The following is a 23,726-nucleotide window of genomic DNA, read 5'->3' as shown; positions in this document are numbered from 1 at the left end:
GCATGAACATTGATAACAAATGAAGAGTCAGTCTGAGACTAACATCAGTACCTAGAAGCAACCCTGATTCTATAACACATACATTGATATTTGGCATATATTTCTAGAAATTTTCATTATTTCATCAAGAAGAATTGAACAGATTTTGGGGTTAAATTTTTTTTTTTTTTTTTTTAGGGCAGCGGGTTCATTTGTCTCAGCAGTTGTTTTAACTGAGATGCTATTTTATCGCTGCCGTAAAATGTAAAGTGTTTATTAATCAGAGTGACTTGTGAAATTAAGGCTTCATTGACATCCTAGTGTTTAAGTCATTTCAATCACCGAAGGAATTTTAATGAGATGTGTCACATAGTTCTCAGTCCAATAAAATATCAAATGTGTGAGGCAGAAGGAGAGCTTCTGTGTGTCCACACACTGAGCTGATTCATCCAGAAAATGGATGAAAGTCCACATTGCTGTTAATTTAGGGACTAATGCCAATCGCTGGGACATGTTGTTAGCCACAAACCTCCTCTAACAACGTAAGAGGATCATTGACGCACAAGATTGAGCCTAATTTCTCACTATGGCTCTGAGTTCGATAGGTTTCATACATCTCTTTTGTTTTCTGTGTGAACTAATGACAGTGTTCACTGTGCTTTAATACGCAATTAATTATTATCAATCTAACCACGGCTATACTTTGTGTTTCAGACCCTCAATCCCAAATGGAACGAGGAATTCTACTTTAGAGTGAGTTCAGATTTAGAACTCTTTGTGTGTTTTATTATGTGTCAGATTCCCTGTCTTCCTGCTACGATGATCTGTTATTTCACTTGTTTACTCTAGAGTGGCAGTGTCAGAGTTGTAAATCTTTGGATGCATCTTAACTGAGACCGGAGTCCCACCTCCTCCATCACTATAATCAAACAGACCATATTAGACTCAGAAGCTTAGCTACATGCGTATGATTACTCCATTGGTTATGTGTAAAAGAGTTATAGTTCAGCCCTATGTTATGAAGATTTGAGGATTGACTACCTTCTAGCCACAGTAGTCGTGAATTATTGTTACACAAAAACAAGCAGGCAATTGCCTACAAAGTGTTTGTATGCATGTACATCTACATTGGCTCTGTATGCTACATAACCACTGGATGACTGCTGTGTAATCTCCGCTGTCATTTTGTTGCCAACACAGGTGTGTCCGCAGAATCACAGGCTACTCTTTGAGGTGTTTGATGAAAACAGATTGGTAAGATTCACACTTCATAACCTCTTACCTTTTACTCCCTCTGCATATATTACGCATACATTACACATTTAATTTTTTTTTTATTTCTGTTTTCACCAGCAGTTGATTTATTTAGTTCCACCCACTGCAAACCTCATGTCTCTTTTCATTTACTTCATGCACTTTGTTTCCACTTCAAGCTAAGTATACATTGTACCGTTTAAATAACATCTCATCTATTTCACTGGTGATAATGGGCTTTCCAGTAGTACTTTACTTTTATGGTTTAGTCTCAGTTATGCCATCAAAAAACATCCATGTGCTAGGGCTGCACAATTAATCGCAATTTTATCGCAATATGGACTAGTGCAATACCCAAATCGCAGGTGGGGCAAAATATTTGTTGAAGGCAAAATATGTGTCTAACCATTCTGAATGATGTATTGTGGGGCTGCAGAGACGTCCCGGCCTACAGATCCTATCCTGCAGACTAAAGGAAAACATCTTTGTTTGGTACAGATTCTTGCAGAAATCGCACTACATGACTATAGTACATTTTTATTTGTTTCAATCAAAATGAGAATGATGATCCAAAAAAATTTATCATTCCTTCCAATATCGTGAATCCAATCGCAACATCAGTCAAAAATAATCGCAATTAGACATTTTCCTCATATCGTGCAGCCCTACCATGTGCCACCAAATAAAATCAGATTATTGCAGAACTAAAATTGGTGCACACTTGTATTGTTTTCGATGCCCTTTTTTCCCCCCAGAATCGGCTTTCATTTAACCACAGGGATCATTGACAACCTGCTATAAATTGTATTGACTTTATCTGCACCCCAGTGTTTTCACAGTTTTCTTCTTGTGAGCTCTCTGACACATTGCCAGATTTGATGTCACAGGATTTCAGCTGTAGGCTCTCAGTCAATAGAACTCAAGCAAAACAAATACATTGCTGTCCACATTTCGTCCATGTGTACAGGAAGTGCGCGGCCTGTTTATCTGCTGGTTTCATCTTTCTACTTTAAAGCTATAGTCCACTAACAACTCCTACATTCCTCTTATGTAAAATTTCTCAGATTTCCACCAAAGACGAGAACACTAGTTTCATTGACTTTTGAAATTAAGCCTGTTGTAGATTGAATGTCTGCACAATGTCAAGAGTTGCAGCAATTAAAAACAGCACAAGTAGGTCTTGATAATCGTTTGACTAATTCACACTTTTGCACAACCTTCACCTTGGCGAACCGTCTTCAGAGGAGACAGGGGCGAGTGGAGTGGTTGTTCACATAATGAAGACATTGTTCTGTGGAAGAAGTGAAAAGGCTTCCCTCGAAAGGAGATTAGGACTGCAGTGATATTTGCTTGTATAAATTCTCATTAACTCTGGGGTCTGTGTCTTGAGTTTGATAAAACAAACAGCGGATGCAGCTCAACATAGTTCTGATGTTCTTGGCTGGATAAGGCACATTCTGTCTGGGCCTCGCAGGTTCAGGAGGACTACTGCTTTTGTGCATAGAGCACTGACGTGGGAGGTTGACAGATTTGAGCTTGTGATTTGAGCTTGTTGTCACACCACATTCTGCAGCTTTCCTGATATCTTTGTGAAGGGAAGGTACATTATATGATTAATTCTCATTCAGTCACTTCCATGTGCATGTTACTGATAAAATCAGTGCATACATTAGAGTGTGTTGTGTGCATATTCGACAGAGGGGAATTGCTGTTGCTCAGCCTGCTAAGAAAAAGGCAGGTCCAATTTTTCCCTCGGTACAGTGGGAGCTCTCTGCTGCCATATAGAAGAGGATAACACAAGAACAGCACAGCACTGACAGCCTCAAGCCCGATCCTCTCCTTATATGTCTGAGGAGGCGCTTTTATGTCTATCTCTAGGTGCATGCCAAGGCAGCTCCTCCACCACTGGCCAGTATTTCTTTCAAGGGGCTGCTTGTTCTCTTACATCAATTAATGAATGGTTTATTTGTCTGAAGAGCTCAAATGTTTGACTAAACTTGTGCTATAGCATGTATGATAGATTATGGTTCACTTATGTACTTGGAGAAATGCTCTAGGTACACTAAATGTCAACTAATGTAAGTACCTACAGAATATAGGAGAGCGATACATATGAGACTGACAGCTACCATGTAAATGTAATGATAGGCTGAATAGACCTACAATACAGTGTAGTGCTTTGTTTAAAGCAGGCATGTTATGTCATTTGGCAAGTTGGGCTTGCTGCAATTGGACCACACATTGGCATTTTGTTTCTTTTATACAGAACATTCTCCATAACATTTCACACACATTTATTGACTGTGCCTAACACTATAGGCAGTGTGTCATCGCGAAGTGTAACTGGCTGCCAAGCCACGATTTCTCCTCTACAGTCTTTTTGTTTGGCTGTTTCTCTGACTCAAGTCAATAAAGCGTGTCTCGTTGATGCCCTCCTGTCCACAATGGAGAACTTTCATTATTTTGTTTGTTGCTTTTTTCCGTCGTTTGGCTGCCAGCTTGTTGCAGCTAGATTTTTTTTTTTAAACCGATAGGGTGACGCACTAAGGGCTAAACCATAGGTCGAACTAGTCATAGAAGTGGGAACAACTTTTTGGAAGATATAGTTCTGAAAGGCTAAATTATCATAGGGGCTTTATCAGTTCTGTTAGTGGAGGCAGATGGCTTGGCCACTAGTTCTGGTCTCAGGGCAAAGTAGCCTCAAACCTCTTTTTTCACATGCGGATCCACCGGTGAATCACAGCAGTATAAAGAATGCTCTCATGGATGCACAGTGTGTTGTGAATCTCTCTCTCTGTTTTATCATGTACTGTAGCAAAATGCATTGCAAGTGCTTAAGCATCATAATTGGTGTGCCTGATTTAAGCATTGCAGACTAGGATCACAGCTGAGTCGTATCTTGGGAGATTTTTGGAGGCAAACAGAGTGGCCTATAAAACCACCAGACAGTTAAGTGTTTGGCTGTGTATGGGAGACAGCCTAGTCTAGTCTGTTTGAAGAAGACTTGGATATCTTTCTCCAGAGAGGACTGCTCTTTGCCTTATCAAAGCTGCAATCTGTCAGATTTTTTTCTGGTCCATTTTTAGCAACAACTTCCTTTATGCTTCTTTTTTTCTGATCCAAGCTACAAGAAGTAACAGGGCTTAATTTGTCCTTCAGATATGTTGGTGAATTTAGCAATTTATTGAGACCATTTAGTAAGGAAATCTTCACTTCCTGTTGTGACCAGAGTACATGTTGAAAAAGGATATGGATGTTATATTGTGTGTTTGTATACAACAGATATATGGGTCTGTTCCTCTTTCTTTCTGCCCTCCCTCTCCAGGGGGGGCATGGCTGTGTGCTCTGCCAAGTTTATTTATACAGCACCATTCAGACAAAAGGCCATTGCTTTACAGGGGCATAGAAATACATTAAACAAAAAGAACAAGCAAATAAATAGTTAAAAAGAAGTTATGTATCTAATTTATTGGAAACCTGCAGTAAACAATATTATTAAGCCCTCATTTAAATGATCTGACAGTTTTAGCAGACCTCCGGTATTCAAGAAGCTTGTTCCACAGGTGGGGAGCAAAGAAACTAAAAGCTGAGCTCAGGCAGATCAGTAACAGTAGAAAGGCTGATGTTAAGTCATTACATGAATGAAAAGATAGCGTAGAGGTCATATTTACCAGTGATGTTTTAAGATAAGTTACTTTAGTTATCTTTTATTGATAAAGGCAGTGGTGTTGTGAAGAAGACATTTAGTGCTACTACAAGAAACTAGACTACACTCTGATACTCACAATGGCAGTTTTAGGTAAAGGAATGGAAAAGTGGGAGGTAATGTCAGAATTAAGAGGTAACTTATTTGGGTTAAAGACTACCAAACTGCGTGGACCAAGGAGTGAAAGCATTATTGAGATGTGTGGAGGGAAATGGGCTGAGGTTAAAAAGAGGTCATGTGAGTGGAGGAAGGGATGGACAGTGGTACGTGGGGTGTGTATGTGGGGGCCAGTCGGCACTTGAGGGCAGCATGGGGTTGTAACAGGAGGTGCTGGGGCCATTTGTGGTCACATGACTTACAAGCAACTCACTGTCACCTCGGAAACCAGGAGCGCCGGCCACTCTTATCCAATCATGTCAGGAATGCTGGCTGTCACTCGGCTCAGGCTATTTCTGCTGTCTGTCGCTAGTGCTTGGTTGTGCTAAGAGTATGGCATACAGTGATTCTTCTTCATGCCCCCCTTTTCACCCTTCTTCTCTTTAGCCTCCACTGCCTGCCACTCCTTTAAGTGCGCAGTGTAAAGTTGTCAGCTCTTTTGCAGTGGCTGTTCTGTTCAGTTTTTGTGGTGTGACTTCTTTCCTCCATACAGTTTACTGTGGAAAGAAAGTTGTGGAAGACACTCCGAGAGGGTGGGAGTGGGGGTAGGCGGGGTGAGGGAGAGTGGAAGAAAAAAAAGGGGGGATCAGTCATCGAGCCAGCCAAAGGAGAGAAGTGGGCGACACTAAGAGACAGAGGCTGGAGCCAGAGGAGAGAACCAAACAGCCAGTCAGAGAGAAAGTGAGAGGGAACGGGAGCTGTGGGACGGGAGGTGAAAATGGCTCAACGTCTGCGTTTGTACTTTGGCTCAGGCCGCAGTAACACAGCCCCGGAGATACTGGAAGGAGACTCTGATGAGCATCAGGGAGACAATGATGTGGTCACTGCGCTCCACATGCAGCCGCCTCCGGTGTCGATGCCTTCTCTGGAGCTAGCTGCGCAGCATGCCCCACCAAGAGTTTTGCGGCCGGAGCCTTCGCTTAAACGCAGCTCCTCCATGTTCATACCCCAGCTTTCCGCCTACGCTGAGCCTCGGCCCACCAAGAGCTCCTCCATGCACATCTCCCTCCAGCGTTCCAATGGATCAAGTAATGGAGATTGCCGTGGTTATGCTGATGATGTCCCGCCACCCTGTTATACTCCTCCAGGACCCGCTCCTGCCTATACTGAACCACATGTCCAAGCAGATGTTCCACGACACCCGCCTCCTCCGTACAGCCTAGATACTTTAAACTCACAAACTTTTCTGACGGAGCCGAACCTGCCCAAACGCAGGGTCTTTAGTATTGGCTCCAATGGCCATACCCTGTATAGCAGAGGCCAACCTGGTATCAGTGTTGGTGGTATTAGTATCCAGAGGAACTCTCCTGACGGTTCTGATATTCAGCATTTCAGAATCCACCCTTATAGTGGTACTGGCTGGTCTGTCCAGCAGCAGAGCTTGGACCAGTGCTCTGTTGTTAATGGTGGAACACAGAGACTAGTGTTTCAGCTCCAGCAAAACCAGAACCAGAACCAGGATCAGAGCCAGGGCAGGCAACAGGCTGCTGCATCCCAGGAAGAATGCACAGATGTTGCCTTTGCCAGCTCAAGAGGTAGCCATGTAGTGCGTTACCCCAAAATTCGACTGGAGAGAAGCTCGTCTCATCAAAGGCCGTTGATGGAAAATCAACACCAGGAAACTGGGGCAGATAGCCAAGCTGTAGAGGTGAACCAAACAGACATGGAGAGAATAGAAGCAAGAAACCGATCTAATGGCTGCACTTTCAAAATCAGTAGGGATTCTTCCAGGAGGCAGCCTCATTTCAAGATATATTTTACCCCAGGCGGAGGTGGAGATCAGGATGTGTGCCTTGGCAATGATTCAACATGGAATAATCCCAAGGTAAAGATTTTTGGAAAACTTAAGTCGAACTGAAAAAGTTTTTAAAATGAAAAATGACAGTTGCCAGTGAGATTTGCAGGCCTTTTAGTTTTTAATGAAGAAATTAATTTGAGAATGAATCGTAAACAGTCAAAACAAATAGTGGATGAGTCATCTCGCTCATATGACGTTTAGTTGAACACATGATATCTTGTATTTAGTGTAGCCAGAAGAAGGGAGTGTTTAGTAGGGATATGGGTATATTGTGGGATGTCCTAAGTATTTCACATGCAATTTGTTGCTCACTGAATCCAGCCCAGTTGAGGAGAGATCCGTATGGTGCAGGAATAGGGTGGTGACATTCTGGGAAGTGAAAAGCACAGACATGGTTGCTGAGCTAAATCACACACATTGGCTTTCTTTCACTTCACAACTACAGGGCATTTAAAGTTTTACACATATCGGCCAATTCAGTCATGAAAGGAAACCAGGAACGGGCTTATGGATGAATGGATAATTTCTCCCCATGCACTTGTTGCCTTCTGTTTCACAGAAATGTGACTCTTGAGTTTGGTAATACCCTTAACTGCAGCCAGTGCTGGTGAGAGTTGGCGGTTTCTATCTTTAGTCTTTTTCTAGTGTGGTTGTTGATTTTGAGAGTGGGCAGACGTCATGTCTTCTTTGGCTCTCGGCTGGTAAGGATCTGTATCATCGCAGCTGCTCCATGAGTGATTAGGAACGAAGATGTCATTACGGGCCAAACAATGATCAAAAAGTTTAACAAGCTATGGGTATCTATGTTTCCTGAAAGCCTGAAGTCTTGTGATAGTGCTGTCTGTTCTCCTTCCACGTATAGCCCAAGCTTTGAAAGCAAAACAGATCTAAAGGTTGCACTTTTATAATCAGTGTGTCATATTACTGTACCTAATTTTTCATTCACAAGCTTCTTCTGGAAGCACTTTTCAGCAGCAGATTGTTCGGTATACACCTTGGACATTTGTGGTTCCCAACCTTTTTGGCTTCTGACTCTTGAATGTCTACTTACCACCTCTTGCCACAGGTTGTATGTTTACAAGTCGTGACCAGTTAGCCAAAGAGTACATTTTTACTTCTCAGATTGATTTTTGAAAAAAAATCTTTCATAAAAAATAATTTTTGTGTTTTGTTGGTGACAAATCCTTCCTGCCAAAAGTGTGACATTATTCCACTGATCGACAAGTGGTTGCAAGGTGCAAAGATAAAAACCAATGCACCAGTAAAGGAAGTAACGAAAAAGATGTTTACAATGGAGTTTTTTAAATATTAAAAAACAGCTGTGCAAATGTTTAATGAGTAAGGAAATAATAATCATCATTATTAACATAATAATCATTATTGTTTACAAGAAAACACCACAGGGCAGCTTTTAATAGTGAACATAAAATGATGTACTGTAATTATTTAATTATCTTCCACAATAAGATAATTATATTCCTTTCTGTGTGCCCTGGGGCCTATGCCAGGCTTATGTCACAAGAATAACTGGATTGTATTGGATAAACCAGTTACTCTTGTGTTATGGATTTAAATAAAATACTTCTGGTTTTGTCAGTCACAGAGTCGGAAGACCTGTGGCACAATTAGATCTATGATGTGATTGGCTTGCAAAAATTGGCTGTTCTCCACTAATGCATATATAATCTTAATATATTTTAGTCATATTTCTGACCGCCATACTTGAATGCTTTTTGCACACCTTCTCCTTTCCCTACTTTTTTTTTATTTTTTATTTTTTTTATAAAAAGACGTGGTGTTGTATTACCTCACGGCATCCCGTTTCTAATGCAGCAAGGAAATCCTCATTTAGACCATAATGACAGGTCTTCCCCAACGAGAGAGAGAGAGAGAGAGAGAGAGAGAGAGAGAGAGAGAGAGAGAGAGAGAGAGAGAGAGAGAGAGAGAGAGAGAGAGAGAGAGAGAGAGAGAGAGAGAGAGAAGTTTCCATTCCCATTCACAAACAGCTCTTGCAGGCCACTAGGTTTGCTATATTTACCTGAGACTTGTGGATGGATTTTGGGGGGGACTCTGTTTTTTATTTTGGTCCAGTATGAGAGGGGTTCAAATGCTATTGTTGTGAAGGGCTTTTCTCTGTCATCTCTGAGCTCTGATACAATGCATGGCATTGTAATTCAGTTGTGTCAGCATGGAGACTGTTGAGTAGGTGAGACCTTTTCACACTTCAGTGCCAGCCTGGACCCTTTCCAGGTCTGTTACCACCTCCTCATAAATATCTTCATGGCAGTTCTGCTGAAGTTAGCATTGCCATTTATTATCACTTGATTTCCTTTCCTTTACTGTCTTAAAGAATCTGTTCACCCAAATAAAATAATAATAATTAAAAAAAAATCTCACTTACCTCTTGGGGTATCCAGGCATGCTGATAGTTTTTGGTTTTTATTTGTTTGGGTCCAACACAGGTGAATCATTAAAAATAATATTTAAAAGATTCAACAGCAACATCAACATAAACAATGTCTATGAAAACTGATAATGTGCTCTGCGAAATATCGGAGCGTTAACGGGGACATGTTTCTGGAAAGGAATGCTGCTCGTCAATGTTTTAAATTTGTCAATGCTGTGAGCACCACTGATGAAATTGCATTCAGCTCTATTGTACTGGGGTTGCGGCAGAACATTTTGAGACGGATTTGTAAAACCTCAAACCTATCTGCATACAACTAAAAGTATTTGAGAAAGGTTTTGGGTTAACTGACCTGTTTGGGTTTTATTCTCAAACCTTTTTTGTACTCGTTTTACAGTCCTTCATTTGCCTCTTACACTCCTCATCCCTCCTCCTTCTGATGGTCGTTAGTGGCACCCTCCCTCTCAGAGTGTAACCTGGCCCTGGGAGGCAGCTGCAGGCTCAACTGTGACCCTTTGATGACTCTGCAGTTATATCCCTCTGCGTACACATACCCACAGCTTAAAATGCTTGTAATTGTTAAGGACAGAAAAGAAAACGCCATGTGTCCCATGGGATACTGCCATTGCTACTGACTGTCTCATAGGTTACAAGCTACAGTGCGGCTATGTTTTATAGCAGGGGTGTCAAACTCATTTTCACTAATGGCCACACTAAAAAAAAAGAGAATCACACCAAGGGCCGGACATGTAGAGTTTATTGACATGCTTTTGTTACTGCATGTCACTTTTTTTTTACATTTTGGTAGCTTTTTTCCTCATTTTCGTTGTTTTTGTTCCGGCTTTTTTGTGGCTTTCTCAGACATTTGTCACCTTTTTTGTAATTGTTTTTGCTTTTTCTGACATTTTTGTACGCTTTTTGTTGACATAAAGCCCTACAAAAGTCATCAAAAGAGTTCCTTAGCCATCATAGAATTTAGCAAATCAAGCAAAACGATGATACAACACACCATTTCACAGCCTGAATATGAAAACTGTACCTTCTTTTGGGGGAATTTCTGAGTCTCAGAGTCGGCAAATCTGCCATATTCTGCTTTGAATGTCACGTAATTGCAGTTTTAAAAAACACTTTCCTGCGTTTTTGGATTGGCACACAACTAGGCGGGTCAAAATGTATTGTGAACCCAAATTGATATACGGGCCAGATCTAAATCTGCAAGGGGCCGGATTTGGCCCACGGGCCTTGAGTTTGACACGTGTTTTATAGGGTCAAGCATGTTAGCCAGTGAGATTTCCAGGTGAAGATTAACTTGGTGCTTGGCTGGTTAGGGAAATCCCTAGAGCATTAATTGTAATTCAGAACTGTATTTATAAAGCCCTTTTCAAAACAAACAAGTGTTTTTTATTTACAAATTCACATCAGGTCAACACGTGAAAGAGTAATATGATACTATCAGACTTTCGCTGCGCTCTCCTAGTTAGGGTTAGGCTTATGATTGACTGTTTTGAATTACTTGGGATTGTTATGTAAGAAGTAAATGAATTGTGTAGTTTGGGAAATGAAAGCAGATACTTAAGATAAGGCTGTTACTTACATAGTGTTGTGTGCTTTTCCAAGAAGCAATAGATTGCAGCTGTGTGCGTCTGCTTGTGTGTGAGAGAGAGAAGAGAGTACACATGCATTCACAAGTGTCTGTTTACATGCCTGTGCATTAATAACTCAGCGTTTTTATGTGACCCATTTGTAAACTTTCATCATTGAATTAACTTTTTCCTTCCGATGATCAGAATAAACCAGTGTGATTGCTGTATACATTAACTTCATACTAGCTTCAGTCTTTCTTGTTTTTACTACATTACCTAATTTCTGACATGGCAAAACAACATGTGATGAGTTTTAAGTAGGGGTGTCACGATTCTCCGAATCCACGATTCCATTGGCTTTCGATTTTAATGATCAATTTAAACTTAAACTTCTTTTTTTTCCCCAAGTGATGGAATGCCACAATAAGAGCCACTAGATGGCAGAGGGTATTTTACAACAACAGTTTGCGTTTACAAGGTGCAATTGAATGCCCCCTGAGTTTAACAAAGGGCCCCTGGATGCACCTTGAAGTCCTGTCGGAACCCACACTTACCCTTGGTAGTTTGTTTATTTAACTCACTGGAAGGCATGTCTTGTCACACCAGTGACTTCGTGGAAGTGGGAGGATTTCCCAGTTCTGTTGTTTTGCCATCATCTCCGGCTCGGGCAGTCGGTCTGGAAAAGTGCAGGCTACCGGTAAACAATGTTATGCTGTGTCTTTACCTGCATGCTACCTGCTGGTAAGCTACGCTGTGTTTGTTGATGTGTTGTTGTTTTTTTCTTCGGAAGCCACAAGTAGGCGGGGGTGGAGAGAGAAAAACATACTGGGTGAATTGCTGATCCTGCTTTTGATTCAGTAATCAAAATCATGAACTCATTTCGATCAATTAAAAATATAAAATCGTGACACCCCTAGATTTAAGGAAGTGCGAAGGACTTAAGAGATGGCTTTGAACCTTTTTTTACATACGGTTTTGTTTCAAAGCTCTTTTTTTGCTGACTTAAAGTAAAAAAAAGGGACCCCAAATATGAAATGCCATTGTCAAATTAAGTTGCTATACAGCGTTCCCCACACTTAAAAATTCAATTGGGAATTGTTTCCATAACTCCATACTGAACTTTTATGTCTGTGCTACCTTTGTGCAGCAGTGAAGCAACTTTTACAGATGCCAGACCATTGAAAATGTCTTCAGTTGTATTAACGCTTGTGCAGCACAGCAGACTCCCAGGTTGCTCCTAAGTCTCCGACAACCCACAGGTGGACCATAACTCAAATTGACAAACACTGGACTAAAAGTGTCACGCATTGTTTCAACTCAGCCTTTCCTGTCAAACCAGTGTCAACAAACAAATATCATTGTTAGTTAATGCCTGTTGTCTAAATCAGTTGTGTCCCACACACAGGCTACTTCCAAGAATGGCATTTTCCATCTCACACAGGTAATCATTGCTCCTACTAGGGGCTGCTGCTGTGCAGCTCAATCATCATCAATCCCCCCCCCCCCCTTTTCCTCTCAGTCTGCATTCATTACAACAAAAGGATGGACAAATCTACAGGCTTCTTAAATCTGAAACAGAAATTCCTCCCTGGTTCACTACTGTTGTCACATCTATCCTTCTATTCCTCTGTCTGGCTGACTTGGCTTCAATCTGGTGGCAGTGGGTGCTGTTTTTCCTTGCTGGGTTCAGGGGTTCTTCTCCTCTGAAATGATACTAAAGGCCTGTCCATAAATAAAACCTTAGACTGAGCCTTCTGTGATGGACACTTGTGGAAATCGAATCGGTAGAGAAGATTAAAAAAAAAAAAAAATATTCCTAATTTCCTAATAAGCCACAACAAACTAGCCCAAATATGATATGATAATTTAAGTTACTGTAGAAATTGCTCAAACATAACATTGCCCTTCCATCTGAGATTTTCAGATCAATACAGGTGTTCATAAAAAAAAGGCCAGAGGTTATTTATGGACAGGGCTGTCCATGAAATAAAAATCTTTGTCTCTTTTCACTCTGTCTGTGACAAATAAAAACAAAGTGGTGCTGGACATTCTGGTGCATTACGTAATTCACCTCAACATTGTGGTTTTTTTCCCCCTCTCTTTCCCCTCCTGGAAATGTTGGTATTCCCCAGACACACTGAAAAAGCTATTACTTTTTAAAATGAAGCTGCTGAAGGTGGGTGACCCTCTCCTTTTCTTTCCCAGACCAGAGATGATTTCCTGGGACAGGTTGACGTTCCTCTTAGTCATTTGCCGGTGAGTAATTTGTGTGCGTGTGTGTGACCAACTGTGTTTTGAATACTCCGCTTTTTCTTATCTTCAATTTTGCTCCGTCTGATTAACCTCTGTGAAGGTTAGACAAAATGTGTTTGTGTGTGTGTCATGAGTGTGAGAAAGTGCAAGTCTCACAAGTAGCATGTTGTGGTTAAACAGCACACTCCTTGTTGGAAATGGAAAGCGGGCGGTTTAGAATATAAACAGAGGTAGCTATCCTGAGGGCGGGCTAACCTCAGGGCTAATAGAAAACGATACACTTGTCAGATTGACACACTTGCATGTACTTGATTGGATACTGTGGACTGCTGAGAGGTAAAAGCTTTTAAAATCAGTAACATGCAGAGTTTTTACAGCTTAGGTTTGATGTAAGTGAACAGGACCTGAAACTAGAAAAATAGACCTGCAAGTCATTCTCCCCTCCTCTTCTCAGCTGTGTTGTCAGACTGATTGAGGCTCTCTGAAGTTCTGTAAAAGTTTATCAGTAAAAGGTGTTTGGGTTAATTAATGTCCTGATTGACTCCCATAGGTCCAGGAAAATTAGCAGATAAAAGCCTCAGCTGAGTTATGTTGAGAGATGAAGTCAGTTGACGTGAGAATATTTGGTCCATGCTGCAAATCTTATTTTAGCCATTAAACGAATAAACTGAGCATGAATAAGCTGCTGCATTGCATGTATAGATGGTGTGATCAGTGTTTTATGTGTGTTTTGATTTGATTCATGAGTTGTATGCATGACTACATGTTGTAGGAAGTCTTATTCACAGTTACTGGACATTACTTTAGTCAGCCATGTTGACTCATCGGAAGCAATCTGGTAACTACATTTGCTTTGTGGAAGCTTAAGGCTTACTTAAACCCTTTTTATGCACTATACAGCATGAAACCTTAAGCCAGCTCATGAACCTAGCCCTGTTTTGTATGAGTCACACACAAGATAATAGTACTGTACATGTGGATTCAGGCTTTGAACAGCAATGTTTTTAAACAATCATTTTGATGAAATATTTACAAAACGTGATATCAATTCCTAAAGCCTAATATGTGAAGGACTGTTTGGTCCCGACAGCTTCACCACATCTCGAATGATTACGTTTTGTTGCTTTCAATATTGTACTTTTGATTTGGAAAGTGACTGATTCAGTGGTACGTTACAGAGCAGTATATGGTGAGCAGCCTGTGTGGACTGGTTTGGCCCAGTCAGAGTAGTGGGTGATTGCTGTGTATTACAAAAGACCTTTCTATGTAATGGGAGAAGCTCACCGTTGCATAATGATCCTGGGATGGCTGTGCAGAGGGTGGCAGCCATTCTGTAAACTCATGACTGATATTCTGACACCGTCTAACGTGTATTTGTGTGTTCAATTGATTACTGCCAACAAATGCCTCCTCTTGATTTACAGACAGAGGACCCTGCTATGGAGCGGCCGTACACATTTAAAGACTTCTTGTTGCGGCCCAGAAGGTCAGTTTCTGCAGGACGTGACAAACAGGATGTGACAAGTAAACAGTGAGGACCCAGTAATGTAATGTTCTTAAGTTAAATTGTGTCTGATTTTCCCCCATTAGCAATTGGAATAGACATTGATAGATTATGAAACTCACCGTGACGTTAATCATGCTTTGCAACGCCATGTAGACTGGTGTCATGTCTCCAGAGACCAGTAATTTAACGGTCAGTTGAACACTGAAGGTGAAAGACCATCTGGTGTTTATAGGCAGTTTGGTAACTCCCCTACATTTCTAAGCATTAGCCTGGAAGGGCTTCTAAAGGGTGCAGACCTGGCTTTAATGTGCTGTTTTCAAGTGCCCATGTTATCCTTCTAGTCACAAGTCCAGGGTGAAGGGTTACCTGCGTCTGAAGATGGCCTATCTGCCCAAACAAGGAGGACCTGAAGAGGAGGCTGGAGAGATGAGGGAAGAGGCTGAGGTAACGTCTTGGCTGCTGATGTTGTTTTAATCACTGACTTAGCATAACCTAAGGCATGCTTTGGAATGTCTTGATCATAATAACCTGAAGCCAAACCAGAATCTATTTTTATTTCTTCCTTCCACACAAAGAAACAACACTTCTAAGCTTAAAGATGGATGTGAGAGTCCCAATTTGGACCAATAAAAATGTGAGATTGTATTTTGCTTAGAATGAGACAAGAAAGGTTGGCTCTTCTTTTTATTATTTTGTCTAAGAATTTAGGCAGCATCTTGCTGCCAATATCTGGTGAAAGTCTTTTCCAGGTCAGGGTATGGAAAAACCATTTACAATTCTGCCAATTATTTGGAGAAATAGGAGCCTCTTCTCTTTTACTTTATGTGAGTTCTTGTATGTGTGTTCAAGTGTGCTAGAGAGGCACTATACATGTAGTGAATGGCTTCACAGATGACACAAATGTGAGTTTTAGCAGGCAAAGTATGAAAACTGTATTGCCAATTTGCTAACCACCCTTTACTACATGCTCTCTCTGTGAAAAATCTCAAATTTCCACTCTAGATTTTTTTATTTTTATTTCTGTACACTGACCTCCTAAATGAAATCTCTGTCTTGTTTTGTATTCCTTTAAACCAATCACAACCGTCCTGGACGTGTATGTCAGGCTTTATCCCAGCAAAGTACATCCTTTGAGCCAGACTACTTCTCTGCCAGTGTATCCTCAAAAAGAGATTTCACATTTGTCAACTCTGGTAGTGATATAGATAAACATAAGCTCAGATCCTGCGGCCAGAGATGTCCTACCCAGGCGGCAGCTTGTCAAACTAAAAGAAACACCAGTAAATGCTAACATAAACATTTTAAACCACATCACAGCAACACGTTTTACCCAGCCACAAGTGAAACCAACATCTTTAATGTATTTCCATGCTTGAATACCCTCTTTAAATTGGATGTTCATGTGTGTCTGACAAGCTGTCAGCTCACTGGGATATCTGTGAATAGTGCTGCCTCATGTCAGAAAACCTGAACTTTCTCTTTCAGGGATGGGATGAGTCGGCAGACTCAGGCTCCCAGCGACCCCAGCAGTTGCTTCCTCCATTGCCTCCAGGCTGGGAAGAGAAGGTGGACAACCTGGGACGCACCTACTACGTCAACCACAACAAACGCAACACACAGTGGAAGCGGCCCTCCAACATGTACGCCTTTTCCTTCTCCTTAAGTTCTTCTATTTAAAATGTATTTTTTAAATTAGTTAAATGAGAAAATCTTAGTTCAGCACAACGGCGGTACCACAGACATGAAGAGTACCTTTTTTAAAAAGTATACACTTTATTACATGGTATATAAATCCATGTATGTGAGGGGTTATTTTCTGTATGAATGAATCACTGGGTCAGTGTGTCCAAGCCTATTCAAGAACTTTACTGTACTACTACCTTATCTATCTATAGTAATTTAGTTTTCATTTACCTAGCAGCAATTCTGGCTTAATCTAATGTTAAGGGCATATTTCTAAGCAGTCATTTTGTGACTTACTAATTTTTACTTTTGTCTGAAATAACTTCTTCTCCTTCAGGGATGTGATTTCAGAGACTGAGAGTGACAATCAACAGCGGCAGATCAATCAGGAAGCACACCGTGTTTTCCGTTCAAGACGCCACATCAGTGAAGACCTAGAGAACGAGCAACAGGAGCCCAGGGACATGGACAATGTGAGAGAGAAGAGTATACACGTGCATACAGCATATGCATACTAAGCCACAGCTATCTCAAGTGATAAGGTCACTAAAATGATATTATTGTTTCATGGCTGTGTCTCGTTGTAACCCTTGTAGTCCTGGGATCTCATCACAGAAGAGGATCCTAGTGAAAGCCTGGCCCAGTCTCTGCCTGGCCCCTCTACAGTCTTGACACCACAACTACCACAGACACCTGTCACCCAGGATTTCTCTGAAGATTTAAATCTGAGGCTGTCACTTACTCCGGATACCAACGGCGAAGTGCCAGGGCCCAGCTCTGCTCTGGTGAGACTGCAATTTTCTCCACGTTTGAATGACTTAATGGTGTAAATGTAGGCAGGTCTTTTTCTGTCCGACATTAAAGTGGCAGGCAGTGCTAGCAATAAAGTCTTTTTTTCTTCTTTCCCACGCTTACTTTTGTTTAACAGAGCCAGCTGTCAAACAGACTCCGATCCTCAAGTATGACGGATGGTGTCAGTGATCAGGCCCAGGCTCCTCCTCTTATGGTACATATTTCTCAACCCTCACATTTTTCTCCATCGTTATCTCTTTCTCCCTTTCCTTTGCATGTCTCAGTGCTGTGGGTGTACCGCCCATCAAATCACCTTCTTTGCTCCTGCTTGCATCTAAAATGTCTTGTTCACGCTAGGCTCATATGTGCTTCCTCCTCACCCTTCCTTCCTGCTCTCTGTGCTTCTTCGATTTTACTGGTACCTCCTTTCTTCTTGCCTCTGTAGGATAACCACACCTCTTCCTCCCCCTCCTCTCCCACTACTACTCTTTGTGATTCACTCGCAGCTATGTTTGATGTATTGTAGAAATATTGGCGTTATAGCTGTGTGCCAGCAGAATTACCATTCCAGTAGAAACCATTGGCAAAGATAGACGCCGTATAGTAAGCGATTTTAATCCAATACACTTTTTGTCAAATTCAGCGAATATCTCCTCACGGGCACTTAGCTCTCTTTCGTCTGTGTGCGCTCAAAAAACAAATCTGGTGTTCCTACACAGCCCTGGCTGTGTAAATGCAAAACAAACAGAAAGGTGCGCAAGAGCACCAAAACACTATTCCAGCCAATCAGCAACAGGCGGCGCCAGTTGCTCGTGTAAGCGAGTGATGGGGGAGGGGTGGTAGAGGGGGAGGCAGCATGTGATGGTGCCGGGGCTGGCCAGGAGTTATCAAGAGATCGCTGAGAAACAACAAAAGAGGAAAAGGTCTTTTAAGAATAGAAATAAAAAAGAAGTTGAATAAACGGGGAAAGGAGGAAGAGCCTTAGTAACATCAGTGAGGCTTTTCAACGCTGCAGAAATCTCCGTGATTTCAAAGGAATGAAAACTGATGAGGGCTATTGTCCTGATGGACTAGTGAGTAATAACGTTTGCTGTTTTCAATAGGTCAGTTTAACCTCGTTCGTTTGCCATTGTTTGTGATGACTGCACCCAACTGGTCGGCTTTACAGCAGTAGCGACAGTTTGCTAATCCACAACCTAACATGAGCTAACATCGACTCTGCCAAATTTCGTTTAGTCAGCAGAGACACTAGCAGAAGTGTTTCACTGGTTGCTATGGCAATGCACATCCATGAATCTACAATCAACAATCTTTACGCAGCATCGCTTACTGCACCTTTTTAAGGTCAGCACCACACATCAGATCACACGTTCACCAGAGAGTCCTGAGTCATAGCATCAGTGGGGATTCAGCTCGAATAAACTCTGACAAGATCTGAGTCAGATGTTTGTCACACAGCTGAGTCACAGCAGTGAGCTTTGCATTGTCAAACCGAGGAAAAGTACAGGTGCTGATGTCAGCCTTTTTTCCCTTGAAGGACTGGATAACAGGAGGCTCGTAAAGAAGCCTTCAGAGGAGAAATATAATCAGCAGTTGTTAGTGTGAGGACTTAGGGAAGGCTAGTTACAGTTCCACAAGATATTAAATGTGTATGCAGGTGGATGGGTGCTGTTTCTACCCACCAATGGATATGACATTCCCTCTTGGATAAAGGTAGCCTTCACTTGTCTTGACGCTTGTCTTGTCAGTTACCCTTAAAGGATAAAGCTAGTATTAATCTATATTTTTCCTATTGTCATTAAATCCCATAAAGATACCAAAACCAACAATGTGTTAGTCCGTCATTCAATACTTTCCGATTTCCCTACCCTGTCTATAGCACTCAGCCTCAAACCCATTGGTTCCTACTGAAGACGAACGGGTCACAAATGTATAGTTTCATTTTTTTTTTTAAAGGCTCAGTAATTTCCCAAAACAGCTGGGCTTTGTAGTTTTTAGGAAACGTTACTCGAACAGGAGTAAATAGTGTTATTTGTTGGGGACTATTTTCAGTCGTAGATTAATACACATTTAGTCCTCTGGTGATTATTAACAGAAGCAGGATGTTGTGTGTTAGCCTAGAAATCTAGACACACCCTAGTGGCAGCAAATTTATTTTGAAGCTAGGGGGGTCTAGGCCCTCTCCGTCGGCTTGCGAGCTGGAAAAACCAAACTCTGGTCAGGCCAATCACATTGTATAGAGTCGTAAGGCGGGCTTATGGCTGCTGCTGCTGGGAACAGCGGTCTTCTGGAAGACTTGGAGTTAAGCTTTTCTTTGAGAAAAGAACAAAGAACGACACTGAAATCATTCTTAAAAAAGGAAGATGTGTTCGGAATTTTGCCGACCGGCTACGGCAAAAGTTTAATTTATCAACTAGCTTCGCTACCTTCTTCGTTGTGCTGCCTGGTTGTAGCGCTATCCTGTTGCGTGCAGAGGGAATTTGAAAGACAACCGTTTATCCCGCCCCTCGGATTGAGCTCCGTCAATGGTGAGTTCCCAGAGCCAACATCTTGATGTGGGTCTGGCTTGTCAGGCTAGTTGTGTGTGGGATTGATTCAAAATAAACTATAGTGGCTATGTTCATGGTAATGAAGGAACATGTCACCCAGTGCAACAGTGAGGCTCATTTAAATAGTTTTTGCACAACAATGGAGGCCTACGGCACCCAGAAATAAGCTACTGTATGTCAGGCATTTGCTGCACAGACAATATTTGTTAGTAGAATCAATCATTATTGGTTTTGGTCTTGGTATTCAGGGTTTCCCGCAGCACTTTGCAGTTAAGGCGGCCGCCTTAACACGTGCCAGCCACCTTAACTAAGTCATAAAAAAAATGAAAAGAAAAATATCCGCTGTGTTACTCTGTCCTGTTTGAGTGGCTGTAATGTACAAGTCGCATCAACACAGTCTGTAGGAAACAAGGTAACGGCGAGTTGTCAAGATACCACCAATCACAACGGAAAGAGCATTTGCTGGCGGTGAGTGTAACTGTCGTTTATTCACATTTAAAGGGATAAATCCGGAAGCCATTTCACCGTCACGTGCATTGTTGTTTGTGGGAGTTTGTGCGGGCAGCTGGGGCATGCCCGGGCAGAGTCAAGTCAAGTCAGTTTTATTTGTATAGCACATTTAAACGAACAACAGTTGACCCAAAGTGCTTTACAAGTAGAGCAGGGAAGGCAGAAACAGTATGCCTTAAAGATACTTAATCAAGTGTGCAAGGTACCATGAATATAATTAAACAGAGGAAGAATTAAATAAAATAACAGAGAAAAAAAGAAAAAAAAACAGCAATGGAACGTTTGTAAATACAAAAAGGTAAGAAAAAGTTGGGTTCAGTTCATAGCTCTGAAAAAAAAAAAAAATCAAAGGTAGTTAAAAGCAAGAGAGTGAAAATGCGTCTTCAGATTTGATTTAAAACTAGTAATTGTATTACATGATTTGATATGGGGTGGGAGAGAATTCCAGAGTTTGGGGGCTACTACAGAGAAGGCTCGGTCCCCTCTGGTTTTTAGGCGTGTCCGGGGGATGACAAAGAGTTGTTGGGTTGTGGACCTGAGTGCCCTGGCAGCAGAGTAAGTAGACAGGAGATCGGAAATATACGGAGGGGCTTGACCATGGAGTGCTTTAAAAACAAAAAGTAAATCTTTAAAATCGATTCGGTCTGACTTTCACTGGCAACCAATGAAGCTCAGCTAAAACTGGAGTTATGTGGTCATACTTTTTGGTGCCAGTGAGGAGTCTAGCAGCAGCATTCTGGACTAATTGGAGTCTGTTTAAATTATATTGGGTTAGGCCTGTGTATAGTGAATTGCAGTAGTCTAAGTGTGAAGTAATAAAAGCATGAATGATTGTCTCGAGATCGTTCTTAGATAAAAAGTATTTCAGCTTAGCTACTGTTCTAAGCTGGTAAAAGCTACCTTTAACAACAGAGCTGACTTGTTTATTAAAATTAAGAGAGCTGTCAAAGAGAACACCTAGGTTTCTGACCTTGCACTGTAAATTTGAAGACCAAGGGCGTTGCTCAGGTTGTTTATAGAGGTGGGGGATCCAAATAAAATCATCTGTTTTCTTTTCATTTAACTGGAGGAAGTTTGCTGCCATCCAGGATTTAATGTCTTCCAAACAGCTAAACATTTTGTTAATTGATGAGGTGCAACCAGGGGAGATGGGTAAGTACAGTTGTGTATCATCAGCATAGCAATGGTAATTTACGTTAAGCTTTTCATGGGAAGACTAACATGGGGCCAAGAACTGATCCTTGGGGGACGCCGAATTTAATACCCACTAGAGAGGAGAACTTGTAACCAGTTTGACAGAGAAAGTTCTCTCTGTCAAATATGATTTAAACCAGCTTGAGACAGGCGATCAATAAGAATGCCATGATCGATGGTGTCGAAAGCAGCGCTGAGGTCTAGGAGGATGAGCAATGCACATGATCCATTGGGATCATTGGGATCCTAGGGAGGCGCCCAGGGGGCATCCTTACCAGATGCCCGAACCACCTCAACTGGCTCCTTTCGACGCAAAGGAGCAGCGGCTCTACTCCGAGCTCCTCACGGATAACTGAGCTTCTCACCCTCTCTCTAAGGGAGACGCCAGCTACCCCCCTGAGTAAACCCATTTTGGCCGCTTGTACCCTGGATCTTGTTCTTTCGGTCATGACCCAGCCTTCATGACCATAGGTGAGGGTAGGAACAAAAACTGACCGGTAGATTGAGAGCTTTGCCTTCTGGCTCAGCTCTCTTTTCGTCACAACGGTGCGATAAATTGAATGTAATACCGCACCTGCTGTGCCGATTCTCCGACCAATCTCCCGCTCCATTGTCCCCTCACTCGCGAACAAGACCCCAAGGTACTTGAACTCCTTCACTTGGGGTAAGGACTCATTCCCTACCTGGAGAAGGCACTCCATCGGTTTCCTGCTGAGAGGTGCTGATCCTCATCCCAGCCGCTTCACACTCGGCTGCGAACCAATCCAGTGAGTGCTGAAGGTCACAGGCCGATGATGCCATCAGGACCACATCATCTGCAAAAAGCAGCGATGAGATCCCCAGCCCACCGAACTGCAACCCCTCTCCACCCCGACTACGCCTCGATATCCTGTCCATAAATACTACAAACAGGATTGGTGACAAAGCGCAGCCCTGGTGGAGGCCGACTCTCACCTGAAACGAGTCCGACTTACTGCCGAGAACCCGGACACAGCTCTTGCTTTGGTCGTACAGAGATTGGATGGCCCTGAGAAGGGACCCCCTCACCCCGTACTCCTGCAGCACCTCCCACAGTATCTCCCGGGGCACCCGGTCATACGCCTTCTCCAGATCCACAAAACACATGTAGACTGGTTGGGCATACTCCCAGGCTCCCTCCAGGATCCTTGCGAGAGTAAAGATCTGGTCCGTTCTTCCACGACCAGGACGGAATCCGCATTGTTCCTCTTCAACCTGAGATTCGACTATCGAACCCTCCTTTCCAGCACCTTGGAGTAGACTTTACCGGGGAGGCTGAGAAGTGTGATAGCCCTGTAATTGGCACACACCGCCTGGTCCCCCTTTTTAAAAAGGGGAACCACCACCCCGGTCTGCCACTCCTTAGGCACCGTCCCAGACTTCCACGCAATGTTGAAGAGGCGTGTCAACCAAGACAACCCCTCCACACCCAGAGCTTTAAGCATTTCTGGACGGATCTCATCAATTCCTGGGGCTTTGCCACTGTGGAGTTGTTTAACTACCTCAGCAACCTCCACCAGGGAAATTGATGCCAATCCCCCCTCATCCTCCAGCTCTGCCTCTACCATAGAGGGCGTATTAGTCGGATTTAGGAGTTCCTCAAAGTGCTTCTTCCACCGCCCTATTACCTCCTCAGTTGAGGTCAACAGCGTCCCATCCTTACTGTACACAGCTTGGATGGTTCCCCGCTTCCCCCTCCTGAGGTGGCGAACGGTTTTCCAGAAGTACCTTGGTGCCGACCGAAAGTCCTTCTCCATGTCTTCTCCGAACTTCTCCCACACACGCTGCTTTGCCTCTTTCACGGCAGAGGCTGCAGCCCTTCGGGCCCTTCGGTACCTTGCAACTGCCTCCGGAGTCGTCTGGGATAACATATCCCGGAAAGACTCCTTCTTCAGTCGGACGGCTTCCCTGACCACCGGTGTCCACCACGGTGTTCGTGGGTTACCGCCCCTTGAGGCACCTAAGACCCTAAGACCACAGCTCCTCACCGCAGCTTCAGCAATGGAAACTTTGAACATTGTCCACTCGGGTTCAATGCCCCCCAGCCTCCACAGGGATGCACGAAAAGCTCCGCCGGAGGTGTGAGTTGAAAGTCTGTCGGACAGGGCCTCCTCCAGACGTTCCCAATTTACCCGCACTACCCGTTTGGGCTTACCAGGTCCGTCCAGAGTCTTCCCCCACCCCCTGACCCAACTCACCACCAGATGGTGATCGGTTGACAGTTCCTCCCCTCTCTTCACCCGAGTGTCCAAAACATACGGCCTCAGATCAGATGAAACGATTATAAAATCGATCATTGACCTTTGGCCTAGGGTGCTCTGGTACCAAGTACACTTA

At 42.8% G+C, this 23,726-nt stretch overlaps 1 protein-coding gene across 10 annotated transcripts in view; it reads left to right on the top strand.

Annotated features, from left to right (window-relative positions):
* Nucleotides 1–23,726, top strand: part of nedd4l (NEDD4 like E3 ubiquitin protein ligase) — a 54,824-nt gene that overhangs the window by 11,353 nt on the left and 19,745 nt on the right. For 4 of the 10 annotated variants that reach the window (XM_078272287.1, XM_078272285.1, XM_078272282.1 and 1 more), the window contains exons 4-13: nt 694–732; nt 1,180–1,233; nt 12,289–12,324; nt 13,089–13,139; nt 14,561–14,667; nt 14,985–15,087; nt 16,129–16,283; nt 16,664–16,799; nt 16,923–17,111; nt 17,255–17,332. In XM_078272287.1, the coding sequence (XP_078128413.1) occupies nt 694–732; nt 1,180–1,233; nt 12,289–12,324; nt 13,089–13,139; nt 14,561–14,667; nt 14,985–15,087; nt 16,129–16,283; nt 16,664–16,799; nt 16,923–17,111; nt 17,255–17,332 (948 nt within the window). Of the gene's footprint in view, nt 1–693; nt 733–1,179; nt 1,234–5,733; nt 6,921–12,288; nt 12,325–13,088; nt 13,140–13,385; nt 13,473–14,560; nt 14,668–14,984; nt 15,088–16,128; nt 16,284–16,663; nt 16,800–16,922; nt 17,112–17,254; nt 17,333–23,726 lie in introns of those variants that run through there. The other 6 variants (XM_078272284.1, XM_078272286.1, XM_078272283.1 and 3 more) reach the window with 6 other exon arrangements.

Source organism: Sander vitreus, chromosome 16, assembly GCF_031162955.1.
Source record: "Sander vitreus isolate 19-12246 chromosome 16, sanVit1, whole genome shotgun sequence".
Taxonomy (NCBI): Eukaryota; Metazoa; Chordata; class Actinopteri; order Perciformes; family Percidae; genus Sander; species Sander vitreus.
This window is presented reverse-complemented; position numbering and strand designations above follow the sequence as displayed.